At 41.3% G+C, this 13539-nt stretch overlaps 1 protein-coding gene across 3 annotated transcripts in view; it reads left to right on the top strand.

Annotated features, from left to right (window-relative positions):
* The first annotated feature begins 1454 nt into the window (after positions 1 to 1454).
* The window catches only part of UROC1 (urocanate hydratase 1), a 35640-nt gene continuing 23555 nt past the window's right edge, over positions 1455 to 13539 (top strand). Inside the window, exons 1-7 of one of the 3 annotated variants that reach the window (XM_048956938.1) lie at positions 1455 to 1521; positions 1622 to 1752; positions 6948 to 7078; positions 9951 to 10044; positions 10462 to 10521; positions 12482 to 12610; positions 12955 to 13016. In XM_048956938.1, coding sequence (XP_048812895.1) covers positions 1627 to 1752; positions 6948 to 7078; positions 9951 to 10044; positions 10462 to 10521; positions 12482 to 12610; positions 12955 to 13016 — 602 coding nt within the window. In that variant the 5' untranslated portion in view covers positions 1455 to 1521; positions 1622 to 1626. Of the gene's footprint in view, positions 1753 to 6947; positions 7079 to 9950; positions 10045 to 10461; positions 10522 to 12481; positions 12611 to 12954; positions 13017 to 13539 lie in introns of all 3 variants that reach the window. The other 2 variants (XM_048956939.1, XM_048956940.1) reach the window with 2 other exon arrangements.

Here is a 13539-nt window from a genome sequence, read left to right as displayed (position 1 = left end):
TCCATCTCAAACGATTCCACGATCCTATGATTCTTCAGCTTGTAAGGCAGTGTAATAACATCAACTTCTGCTTGGTATCACAGAGGGAAGCTCAGTGGGAATAGTCAAGGTTATTCTTCTGCCCATGTGTGCATAGAATCAGACCTTGGAGAGAATTGCAAAGTGTGGATCGTAGAAAAAAGAAGGAAAGATTTATGTAAGGCATGGTTATTTATTGAAGTAGATCTCTCTGTACTGAAGTAGATTTTTCTGACTTTACCCTTATCTTCCTATTTTTATATGCTTTTGAATAAGAAAACCAAATAGAAAACGTTGAGATAAGGAGAATTTCCCCCTCCTTTTTGTCTTTGCCTTTTGTTTGAAAGCAGTTACAATAACATATAATCACAAAGCACAGTTCTCTGCCATACGTGACAGTGTATCCTTCAGAAGGTTTGAGTCTGCTGTGTGCTCAGCTCCCCTGGGACGTTCAGAGTTCTTTCAACTCCAGCATTTTCAGTGGGAGCTGGGGATGCACAGTGTGTCCTAAAGCAAAAGCCAACGTGACATTAATGAGCTGTCATTTAATAACCATGCTTTGTTCTCTTTGCTTGTCAATTGCTGCCTTTGTGGGAAAACACAGCTTTTTTTTTTTTTCCACAGTTTAGGTGGATTATGTAATGATTACTAACTGAAATGCTTCTCCCAGATAATTTCATCAGACTTAAGCTATGGCACTTGAGAAAAATTCCCTGGCCATGATTGTAGTTCCATGGATGTAATAATAAAGGTCAAGAAGCTCCTGTGTAATTTATACAGCAGCTGAAAACAGGGAGCAAAGTTCACAGTGCTCTTTAAGTGGGAAGTCAAAGTGAAGCATATTCATTTACTTCTGATGTCTGGATGGCAGCACCGTAAGGCTGTCCAGCTCTTGTTGACTGTGGCCTATAAAAGTGCTTTAAAACTGAAAGCTTTCATTCCTCTTCCCTATTATTGCCTGTCTTGAGAAAACCAGTACAACAGCTTAATACTACTGAAATCCAGGCATGCCTGTGGGCTAAAAGGAGCTAACATCTAAGGGGGAAATGTTAGTGTTATCCTTGACATCTGCTGTTGTCCAGGGGATGGACACCTGGACCGCATCTGAGAACAGCCTAGACTCAGGGTGCTCAAACAGAGATTGTCCATCTTCGTGTGTGTGGACACTGGCATGAATGAGGTCAGTTGTAGTTGGTATCTCAGCTATAGAAATGTGGAAGCACAATCTCTGTGGTGTTGGGCAAGGTTTGGGCACGGCTCCCTGTGGGAACTGGATGATTGGGAAAGTGACCGACTGCTCTCATGGCTCAGTGCAGCTCCTGCTGCAAAGCACCCAGAGAAGAAACTGCAAAGCTGTGAATCATTCATTTGGGGGAGGACAGAAGAGCCAATGGCACGGCACAGATGGGGTAGGTGTGTCGCCTGCACTGCTGGCCCTCTGTGCTCCACAAGCATTTCCAAAGCCAGAGGACGGGCTGTCATCTGTAGATACCCCAGAGCAGGGTACATCTCAATTGCTGTGCATCTTGCTTGCCTGCAGCCCTTGTTCTCCTCTCCTCACGCCTCTCCACCTTGCCTCTCCTTTCCTCCTGTATTTCGTTAGCAGCCATGATTAGCCTGAAGGAAATCTGTCGTGGCCTTCCTCTAAACCCTTTGCCTGAAAACAGAGGTCGGAGGAAAGGAATACCCCATGCACCTGTGAGAACCCCTAATCTCACTGCTCAGGAGAAAAAGGTAATGTGGGGTTTCACGAGGCTCACTTCTCTTCCTTTCAGCTAAATGCAATGGGGAGCGGCATCAAATGCTTTTCTGAGTGTGGGCAAATGTATTTCCTTTCTGTTATAACTTCAGCAATGGGACAAAATACTGGAAAATCTGCTCTTTTTCTTTCTGTCTTTCTCCCTGAGTTGATTGATATGAAGATCTGCTGCACAACAGCTTGTATGACTTAAAATGCCTGAAGAGGCCTTAACTTCAGTGCTGTCAGTCCAGAATTGTTTTTTATGAATTTATGAAGGCTGTTGCAAAAACACTGTGTATTTATGCTAACCCCACAAATACAGTAAACATGAAACGTGGCGAATTGACATCTTGGTACAAGTTACTTATCTACGTGTTTGCATAATGACCCAGAGATGATTTATTTGAACCAGTGGTCTGAAACATCCTGGAATTGAGACAAGTTTATAAGGAATTGAGTTAATTATTTGTCTTACGTTGTGTAATTCTTTTCCAGTCTCTTTTTGTTTAAATAGTTTATGTACACACTAAAGCAATCATTGCAGTATTTCATGTTAGAGATTTAAAAAATATATCTGCAGCAGAAAATAATGGTTGGTGGGTAGAGATCCTTAGGGACTGTGTTGAAGAGAGGATGAGGGTGGGTTCCTTAGCTTGAAAGCCTGTGCTTCATCACGTGTCATAGCTGACAGTGTGATTTTCTGGTCAGAACACAGAAGTTCCTCACCCACACTGAGCTGCGTGCAGCTTTCTTGCCTTCGTGGCAGTTCCCCCTGGCATTAGCGCTGAAATTGTTTTGAAGCCCATTTCCAGAAGCAGAGGAGAGCCCATTCTCCGGGTAGGGAGAGGAACAGCTGTGAGATATCCGGAGAGGATTTACTCCAATGTCAGGAGCATTCGTGGTGGAGGCATTTCAGTCTGTGCCTGGGACAGCTCAGGCAGATGGAAGTGTGGCTCGTGAGCATGCAGAAAGGGGCTGTGAAGGTGGATGTGAAGATAAAGGAACCGGGAGTGAACTTCACTGCATGGCAACAGATTGCCAAACATCCCCATTTTGTTCCCTGCCTTTGCTCAATTATTTTGCCCCATGAGGAGTATACTGCAGCATAAGGAGATGGTATTTCTCTCAGAGCAATGCCAGACCTTACTGTCTACCTGAAGAAACGCTGGTAATGACAAAGCCCTCACTGCTTGTATGGAAATTGGGATTGAATGCCCCCAAAGCATTGCAACGAGACAGTGGTAGGCTGCTTTTCTGGTCCCAGCCTACTATCTTACATCCTTCCCTCAGCTCTCCTTCTTATCTACCACATGTGATAAAAGGTCATGCTGGCTCAGTTTTTTATTAGCCTGTTAAAAATTTAAAAGCTTCCTTTCTGATTTACTTTACTCTTAATCCTCCACCTTCAACTCTTAACAGGGTTAGAGGCTCAGCTGGTATTTATTTTATATCTGAGAGGCTGAATCTCCTTTTTAAGAAGTGTTTTGTGCTTAGGACAGGTTGTCTGTCTGCAAGGTGGTTTTAAAGTCTTGAGACAGGCTTCCAGATCTTGTTGGCAGTATGTAACACTGAGCACATTGCGAGGCTTGTCTTTACTCATAACACTGTGTTCATTTTCTAATCGAGGCGCTCATGAAAGCTTTGACAGAAGCGAAGTTAGTAATGCTCTGCTAATTTCCTCAGACTAGGGATCTGTCCCTGTGTCCACATGCCTTCACTCCAATTTTACCCTTTTTCACAATAATAATGCTTAGCACTGCTCTTTTTTTACTTTCTTAGGCTTCCTTTTTTGGCTACAATAGAAATCCTTTAAGCAAGATTTATACATTTCTGCATGTTTTGGGGCTTGCCGAAGAGATATACGATGCTTCCTACCATATCAACTTTAATCTCTTTGGATAAATCAAGCCATTTCTCAGAACTGATTTTTGTTTATGTTTCCTGAGTCGTCTTTCTTCTGCATTCTTTGCCTGAGGCCTATAGCAGCCACTTCTCCCTTTCCCTCTATGGCTCAGGAAATCCCAGTTTTCTGTTTCTCAGCCTCTGTATCTTTATGTAAATACACTGCAAGGAAAACAGCCCTTAAATATTATGAGTGGTGCGTCCTTTGCAGAACATTGAACTTGGTACTCACTGGCATTTGGTACTCACTTGGTACTCACTGGCATTCTGTTAAAGCAACCTGGGAAGAATGCACACTTCTCAGTGTTGCAAAGAATCAGAAAAATCCTTATCCATGGGCCCCAGCCTGTAGGATGACTTGGCCTTGGGCCTGTCTTGCCTTTATTGGCTTGCCTGGTGAACTCTGAGCCATATCTCATCCTGGTAATCATCACCTGATCCTAACTTGCTTTCCTGGCCTCACCCCAAGCTTGGACATCACCACGATGAGCTGATTTTTTAGAGGTGTTGAGCAGATAGGTGCCAATCAGACTGCTGGCTGAGGAAGCTACAAACAGGAACACCTACAGGTGAAATGCCCACAGTCTAATATCAGAGGGGAACATGTCAGCTATGAGTACAATTAATCTTAAAGATCACAGTAGCGTTTCATATGGTGCTTTAATGAAACTTAAGGAATAATGGCCAAGTGTTACTTTTCCTCGAAAGCTTGATGATCAGTCTGTTTGAATTTGCTCCTTAAGTGCCTTTCTCAGGTTATTCAGTTTGACTCAATAATGAATATGCAAAATTCTCCTTGATGCATATGCCAACTGCCTTTTCATGAAGCAGTCAGGCTCCATCTAAGCAATTTTAAGAGACCCAGTGCTGCTATTGAGAGGCTGCTTCAGAATCTGTTATTTAAATTCTTCTAATTTCAAGGCTACATTTCTTCATGGCTAATTTACAGCCATTTATTCCTCTCTCCAGCTTTTCCCTGAAGCTGCTTCCTACTTTGACACTTATCCTGCAGTAAGACAGCAATCAAATGTCACCTTTGTTCTGTTAAGCTAAACAAGGCACAGTCTTAGTCCTCTTTTATAAGATCAGCTCTCTATTGTCTGAGCAACCCAGGAGCCCTTCTCACCCCTCATGTAACATTGAAGTTCATGTTTCATTAATGTTTGCATCATCAAAATTCAGGTCTGTGCTAACATGGAACACTAATAGGACAGGGGCTCGGTCTAAGTGTATTTATTTGAAAATCCAGGCAGATTTTGCCTGCTTGTGTTTTTAGAGCAAAAAAAAAAAAAAGCTATTTTTCCTTCAGTTTCATTATAACTCAAATAACAGATATACTGATCAGAGACTAGGTGAGCCTTGCCAGAATGGAAGCAAAACACTTTCATCCTGATACTTCTCTATAGCCAAAAGGCCAAATGTAGAAGCACCTTTTTTCCCTTTTCAGTGTATCACTGCTTTCCTTTTTGTTATTACAAGAGATATAACTGATTTTATTCTCACTTCAGGAATTTCTTAGAGCTAGAAACCTCTGTGAAGGCTGCCTCTGAGGTACTGACTTTTGAAGTCCCCTTGTATTTTGTCACTGCATGGATATAGCTGGGATTTTTGTGTTTAATGAAGTTTTGAGAAATGTCTACTTACCTAGCTGGAGAAGAATAAGGCAGTAGATCAAAAGGGAATTTGCATTTGCTTGTCTTTTAAACAGGTCTTACTCCTTGTCATTTTCTGGGTGGAATGGCAAAGCTCATTTGCAAGGATTGCGTAGCTGAAGTGAAAGGGTCTGTTTGCCTGTTTGGCAGCAAATATGCCAACAAGAACATCTTTTAGTATGGATTGTTTTTAGATTCTGAGATACTGTGCTACGTTGGCTGAAAGGTGTGTGAGACCAACAAGCTCAAATGGTGAAGGGGCTGTACAACTCTAGCCCTAAGAATCAGAGTACAGTCACTGAGCTGAACAAAAGACTTTGTAGCCCTTTTCAGGAATTCTTATCAGGGTGTTTTTTCCTCCCAGAAGAGCAATCAGTGTGAAATACCCAGACTGGATGGTTCTATGTGCCTTTGTTCTGGATACCTGTTCACTGTGCTGCAGGCTGCCCCTTCACTTCTTGCACTGAATATTTCACAGAATCACAGAATCACAGGGGTTGGAAGGGACCTTCAGAGTTCATTGAGTCCAACCCCCCTGCCAAAGCAGGTTCCCTACACCAGGTCGCACAAATAGGTTGGAACTGACAACAGCAGGTTTCATCCTCAGCCCTCTCAAACTGGGCTTCCCTGGTCATAGTGTAGGCTGCTGTCAAATTTGGTAGCAAATTTGATCCCATCCTCAGCCCCCTTTTAAGGGCTGTCTTATCCACAGCCCATAAAAATCAGCCCAATGAAGAGATGAAATGTATGAATCTCTTTGACTAAGAGTCACTTCCATAGTATTGTCATATATCAAGGAATTTATAAGAGTTTTTAGCATCTTCACATGAAATTGGCATTTTAAAGATTACAGAATATTTGTTATCATTATGGTTTTAATCAAATGGAACAGAATACGGAGACGTGACTTAAGAGACTGTTACTAAAAAGAGTGATTTATTTATGTTTTCGTTCATCTGAAAGGACACACGGTACTTTGCAATGTAGAACTTTAACAGTGGATAATATCTTTGAAGGTAATGGGAAGGATGAGCCACTTACTGTCATCTGCAGAATTTAATTCACTGTCTACTAATCACTGTAGCTAATTTAGAAGTGATGTTTGTGACTTCAATAAAATAATGTATGCCATCATACTATACAATACATTAGTATGCTGCATGTATAACGAAACTTCACCCAAGAACATCTTCCTCTGTAAGTCACATAATTCAGGGCTAAGGTCTCTTGTTTGAATTGAAGGTACAGTAAGGTCTTTGGAGCCTCTGGGAGTTCAGGATCTCACAATAAGGGTTTCTGAACAGTGCTTTTCTTGGTAGTTCAGTGCCCTGTAGCACTGCAAGAGAGGATTCATCCCTGTCAGACGTCTGTAGGTTTGTGCATTACGTATCAAATCTCCAAGAGCTTTCCATGCAGATTTGAGGTGAGTGGGAAGAGGTGGGTTGCATGTGTACGTCCACTGAATCTACAAGGAAGGATGGAGATGGGTAGCTCCCCTGGCGTGGCCTTTTAAATTAAACCATCCTTGTGACAGCTGGCATAGGTTTCCAGCTGAGTCTAAAGTTCAGGGCCACCCACTTGCCTCCATTTCTCTTTTAGCTTGGTTACTGTGTCTTTTTTTTTTCCCCTGACAGCTCGCTTTGCGCAATGCCCTACGTTATTTCCCACCTGACATACAAAAGAAGCTGGTGCTGGAATTTGCTGAAGAACTCAGGCTGTATGGCCATATCTACATGTACAGGTTCTTCCCAGATATTGAGATGAGGTAAGAAGTGAAGGGTTCATGCTCAATTGGATGTCCTGTCTGTCTTTAGACAGGAGAGGTATGGTTTCCACTGATTGCTAATGTGTGTCTTCTGTAAAGCTGCATTCTTCATCCTTCAGCTTTCATCCTATTTTCTGTCTTCATGAGAGCCTCATGGACTAGCAGGGAAACAGACTGCACCCTTCTGGTTAGGTGCTGGCAGGGCTGCTGCAGTCTTGATGCTGGGAAGCTCAGCACCACTTAACACAGGGAAGGGACTGAATGAGATCATGTGTTTGGTAATGCCAGTTGAGATGGCATTACACTGAGATGCCATGTGCTCTACCCCAAAGCAAATCTTAGAGTTTCCAGGGACCAGTCACTGTTCAAAAATCTGATTGCAACCTGGACAGGAAGCCTGCATTAGGCTTGAGATGATGCTAGTTGTCATGAACCAAGAAGTAAGATCAGTTGAGTGGATGACTTTGGGATCTGCTGTGAGTGACTGATTATTTGTCAGTCTCAGAGAAGACTTCCTGGGCTTGAAAGAGAAGCAGCACATTTTTTCCATGCTTGGAACCTGTATCTGACCCTGTCTTGTAATAGGCAGTGCCTGTTGATCTCGAAGCATCACTTCATTACAGATCTAAGGAGGCTAATGTTTGTGAAGCAGAACACTTTTGTAAAGGGCTGCCAGGGGCTAGCTTCTTTTTTTAGACTGATTGATTCCTTTTTGCATCCAGCAGGGGCCTGGTTAATGTCTATACAGAAATCTGAATAAGCAAGCAACAAGAAAGCACTTTAATTTCCACAGACATCCATGTTTTTGTGCTGCCCACAGTCTGGGGTCATCTCTTGCAGAAATCAGCTAAAGGGATGACAGTAAGAGAATCTGAAAGATACTGCAGAGCTGGACTGCAGAGGACAGTAGTCCTGAATACAAATGAGGACACCTTCTGCTCTCAGCTTGAATAAGACAGTCCACCAGCTCATTTCCATCACTGGCATCAGTGATTCTTGACAGCCTCAAATATTTTCTTTGTAGTTTGTGATGATTTTACAGCTCTCCTTTTCCAGTAGATTCTTACAGTCTCAGATTAAGATGTATCTTTTGTTGCCTTAGTCTAGTCTAGTAGTATTTGTTTTTGTTCTGCTTATCCCAGGGAGCACAGTCCCATTTGGTTCTGTTCCCCACAACACCCTTCTCCCCATATAAACACTCTCAGTCCATTCCTGAACATTGGGCTTCTTAAATTCTGAGCAATCTTATGGGGGAATGACTCCTCTTGATGAAATAGTATAATTCCTCCTGTTTTATCACCTCAAACTTAGAAAAGCAAAAAAAAATTAATAATAATTTAAAAATATATTTTTAAAAACTCAAAGGCTTTCTCTCCTATTTTGGCAGTGAGTGCAAAGCATTTGTTTCAGTATCCTGATGTAAATAGCTGGGATAAAGCACATATGATCGTGGGAAGAACCCATTTGCTAAATCTATGGAATTTATCTTTGCCATTTGCACTCGTTAGCATAATTTCTTTAGTGTAATTGTCTTCCTTGCATAAAGAAAGCATCTAGCCACTGAAGATCTATGGTCCAGTAAAAGGAAGATTGTTTAAAGAACACGTGTAGCAGAAATGTTAAAGTCACAGCTTGAAGCACCGATTGAGCACCTGGTGGGAAGGCAGGGCCAACCCAGTGGGGCTCAGGTGCATGCAGTGCAGTGCAATGCAATGCCTCTGCGTGGCTGGAAGGGGTGGAACCAGGATCCAGCCCTTCCCAGACCTCGTTTAAGAGTTGGCAATGGAGGCAAGGGTATCTTATTGAAGATCCCTGCTTACTGGAGGCCTTCCAAAGGTAAGCAGATTTTCTTCCTTTGTTTCTGCATCCATGGCTGTTGTGTTTGGGCTTGTCCTCATTTGCTGCAGCCTAGGATTGTGCTAACCCCACTATTATTGCTTTACTTTCCACTTCGTTATAGCATTACAACATGTCAAATGTTCCTACCTGCCTTCAGGAATTTTCAGCATCTATGATGGTTTTGTTGCTTACAGAGAAAGAAAGAGTGGGACTCTTGATTATAAATCTTGGTGTTACATTTCAGCAGCCTTGGTACAACTGTACTCAGACTTATACAAGCACAGGAAAGGAACCATCTCATGCCTGAAGAGAAAACATATATAGGCACACACATATGTGCATATATGTACATCCACATACATAATATAGAGCTAAGACTAGAAGTTTTAGGGCAACTTGATAAAGCAAATAGATTATGGAGGAGAATATATGTAAGGCAACTGCAGAAGTTGGTACTGAATCACATTAGTGATTCAAGTCCTTGTAGGGTTTCCTATTCCCAACCTCTCAAATTTGTCACTGAAATACAACTTATTCAGTAAAAAGACTCACGTTTCCCATAGCTAGGTAAGTTCTGGGGATTTCTTTAGAACTGAATTTGGAGCTGGGTTTTTTCCTTTTTAGATGAGATCTCTATGAGAAATTTGCAAGGGCTGAAGAGCCCAAAAGCAACTTCCATGATGCTGTTTTCCTTGGCCTAACAATTGGGTTTAAGCATGCCCAAACAATCCATGTAGAAAAGCAATGAGCTCTCACAGCTGCCATATTTATAACCCATTCTGACTACCTGATTCAGAAGTGACAAGCTGAATGCGTTCTTTTTTCTTTGCTTAGTTCTGATTGAAGTTGAAACCTGATGTGCCTCTTAAGGTACAGGCTGTATTAGATCTGCACTTTCTCCTTTTTCCTTTTTCCCTCCTCTTCAATAAAAGATAATAACTCAAAGGAACGTGTTGATGTGCGGGGATACTTCTGTCAGATGTTTTGTTGTTTCTCTTATATGCGTCCTAAAGTGTGGTGAATGCCATTTCAGAGCGTACCCCATAGAAGCCTATCCTTGCAAGACCAAATCAGCTGCTGCCATCATGCTGATGATCATGAATAATCTGGATCCCTCGGTGGCTCAGGTAAGCTGCAGTGACAATAAAGGAAGTCGGAGTCATGAAGCAGAAGCAAATCTGCAAGTTACTTCCTGTAAGTGCTCGCACACAAATTGAAGAATTTGGGTGATTCTACAACTTTTCCTGTGGTCGTGTTTTGATTTCTGAGTTTTGGGTCTTTTTTGCTAATATCTATCGCTTATTGCAGTGCGTAGTTCTTCATTCTGCACGGTGGGTTTTGGTCCTAACTTAGTTTCTGAGGACTCTTGCAGTGCTAGCAAGGCTCACTCCAGCTCCCACAATACACAGGAGCTTGGTTGCTGTGAGAAAGCACAGCTCTGAGTACACTGCTCCTACAGCACGTGTTGAGCAGCTAGTGTTGGAGACGCAGAGAAATACTTCAGAAACATGCTTGCCTTATTATTATTAAATTATCCTTCTCAGTTTCCACAGGAGCTTGTCACTTATGGAGGAAATGGGCAGGTCTTCAGCAACTGGGCTCAGGTAGGACGCTGCTGCTTTTGCAGCTTCTGTCATGAAACCCATTGTACGCTCCCCCAGGCACGTTCTGCTTAGGCAGAGTTTGCAATAATTCTTGGCAGTCATTGTCTCTAAATACTCCAAAACATCCTGTCTGGATAGAGGAATGCTCAGTTATGAGCTGTGCAGATGGGAAGAGCTTTATTTAGTAAAGAGAGCACAGACAATCCAATAGAAAGACTGTGTTTCAAAAAATGTCAAGCAGCATAAGATGATGTAGAAAGCTCTTTGTCTTTCTCTGGTGTGTGTGTGTATGTGTTTGTACTTTGCACAATAATTTATATGCAAAATAAATTTTAGGAAACCAAAAAGTGTATCTTTTGTTTATTTCTGGTACTTTTGCAACATTTTTCACAATACACAGAGGAATGAAAAAATGAGGCTGTAATGAAGTGCAGCCCTGAGTTCTTCCAATGAAATCAAGTGAGCTGAAATTGTTCACATGCTAGCTGGGCAAGTGACGGTGCTTTTTATTTTCAGGATTAACTCTGCTCTTCTGATGGCAATGGCAAGTGGGTGACATCCTATCTAAAATCTGAGCTGGGATGTTTAAGTTAAGACTGTCAATCTAAAAGTGCACACCGTTTCTTTGTTCTGTGCATTAATTCATAAATGTCTGTTATGTCATTTAATGCATTGCATGAAAGTTTTACAGCATCTCTCAAGACACCAGTGCTGGCAATTCATACTGTGGGCCTGACTGGGGTGACATCCCTCAGGCAGATGCTAGGCTGCAAGGTGAAGGAGAGGCTCTGCCAAAGACAGAAGTTTTTTTCTCTTGTTTCCATCCAAGTTAGAGCTTTGACCTGCAGTTGTTTCACAGCAGAACAAACAAAACCTTTCTGGTCTTGCTTATTTGGAGTAGCGATCACATGAATGATTCAGTTGTGATAGAACATTTTGTTCTCTGTGGCTTAAAAACAGCATGCTTTTTGAAAATTTGTCCTTGCAAAATTCCCAGTGAAAAGGCTGGGTTTGGTTTATGTCATCCACCCAGGCCTGTGCTTTGTCCTGAATAATTTTTGAAGAAAAACAAACAAACAAAACAACCAGAGGTAAATTTCCACTTACCAACTTGTCCTCAAGCTTGCAGGCCTGTTGTTGATGTTACTGTCTCTCTGATCAGCAGATCCATTTTTCAGTGTAACTGCAGAAACTCTATTTCAAGCTACTGTTGAATTCCAGCGTCCCATGGAAAAGCTCTTCTTAGACCTGGCTGTCATATACTCTAGGCCCATGAAATATAATGAATGGTCTTTGTAATAGACAGTGATGGATGTGAGTTAAACCTATAGCAGTTTAGATAGTTGTACTTTGTGGCATAAACCAAGAGTAACTATTGATTTATGAAGATGGATTGGAGATGCATTTATTTATTCCTTGGTATTTCAAGGAGTGTTGTCCATAGTGAAAGCTGTTTGCTTGGTGTATGTTTGGTGTGAGGAAAAATTGAAATGCATACATCTGTTGAAAAGATGACAAGCGCCAGAAGAGACTGAATTATCCGTATCAGGCCAGGATCAAAAATATACATGAGTATTTCATCTCTTTTATTGGGAAAATTTTGCAGTTTGATTTTGGATACATTGCCAGAAAAGTGCCAGATCCAAATGGTCAATCTCAAAATTGGAATGGCTTTCAAAATGACGCATTGAAAAGCTAGCAAAGCATTTCTGGGGTTTATATTGGAGAAATTATTCTGGAACTTATTCAGACCTCATTGATTTATGTTTCCTGCTGAGTGATGTCTCTTAATGGACTTTATTAAAAGCAAGAATGTGTTGAGAGCTCTGGCTGTTATTTCATATATGAATACACCTCGTTATCTCTACAGCTGCCTTCGTACTCCGTTTAGCAGCTTCATGAAGAAATATAAATGCATGATGGAAACAGATTCCCTCACTTTCCTTGCTTTCCTTTTCAGTTCTGGTTGGCAATGCAATATTTGTCAGAGATGACCGAAGAGCAAACATTGGTAATGTACAGTGGGCATCCTCTGGGACTCTTTCCCAGCCATCGCTATGCTCCGCGATTAGTCATTACTAATGGCATGGTAAGTGTTAGCATCTTGTTTACTTTTGCTTTTTTTCTTCCTCTTCTATTTAGCTTTCATATGTCTACTGAATTAAAATGTAATTGATACTACCTGAACTAATGATAGCTCACAGAAGAATCCCAGGTCTAAATTCTGCAGCTTTTATTGCAGTACAGTTTCTGTCATCTCAGGTGAGCTGATCTGCAGTGAGAGAAGTAAGATCCTCTCCTTATCAGAGGACTTCATTCTGAATGAGCCTGAGCTGTTCAAAACAGTTCAGCTATAGAGAATTTAGATAGTGAAAAAGATTTTCTTAAATCTGTAATTTGCTTATTTGGGTTTTCTTTTTATTCTTTTCTTAGGTTATTCCCAACTATTCTAGTAGAGATGATTATGAGAAGCTGTTTGCTTTGGGAGTAACAATGTAAGAAGACACCTTGCTATTAAAATTTATCAAATATTTATCTAAAATTTAATTCAAATATCAAGCAGCTGCTGTTTAAAATATCTAATGCGGATGGACTTCAACTGTGCTGCTTAAAGTCCTGATGCTGCAACACATTAATGCACACTTAAGTGCAATTACTTAGGAGCTTGAGTTACATTCAGCCACACATAGAAGGATGTAATTGAGGTCTGCTAGGAATTAGAATTAGGTTTATTTATAAGACTTGGCTGAATTACAGCCTGAAGCCACAATCATAGCCTACGTACAGCGCTGGCTGGTTACACTTTGCAGTGGTTGTTTTGCAATCTGCAAAAACCATAAGTGATGAAGTGTTTGTTTCTCTTTACATCAAGAGAAAGCTTTGAAGTAGAATGCTGTAAGGTTTTCTTTTTTCTTTTTTAATGATTATTTGCCTGCTTTTTTACTGTTCATCTATCTGATGAGCACAGGATGGCTATTTGCTGTTTGCCATGAAGAGAATCAATTAGAACTATGGGAG

This window comes from Lagopus muta, chromosome 11 (assembly GCF_023343835.1).
Source record: "Lagopus muta isolate bLagMut1 chromosome 11, bLagMut1 primary, whole genome shotgun sequence".
In the NCBI taxonomy this organism is placed as follows: domain Eukaryota; kingdom Metazoa; phylum Chordata; class Aves; order Galliformes; family Phasianidae; genus Lagopus; species Lagopus muta.
This window is presented reverse-complemented; position numbering and strand designations above follow the sequence as displayed.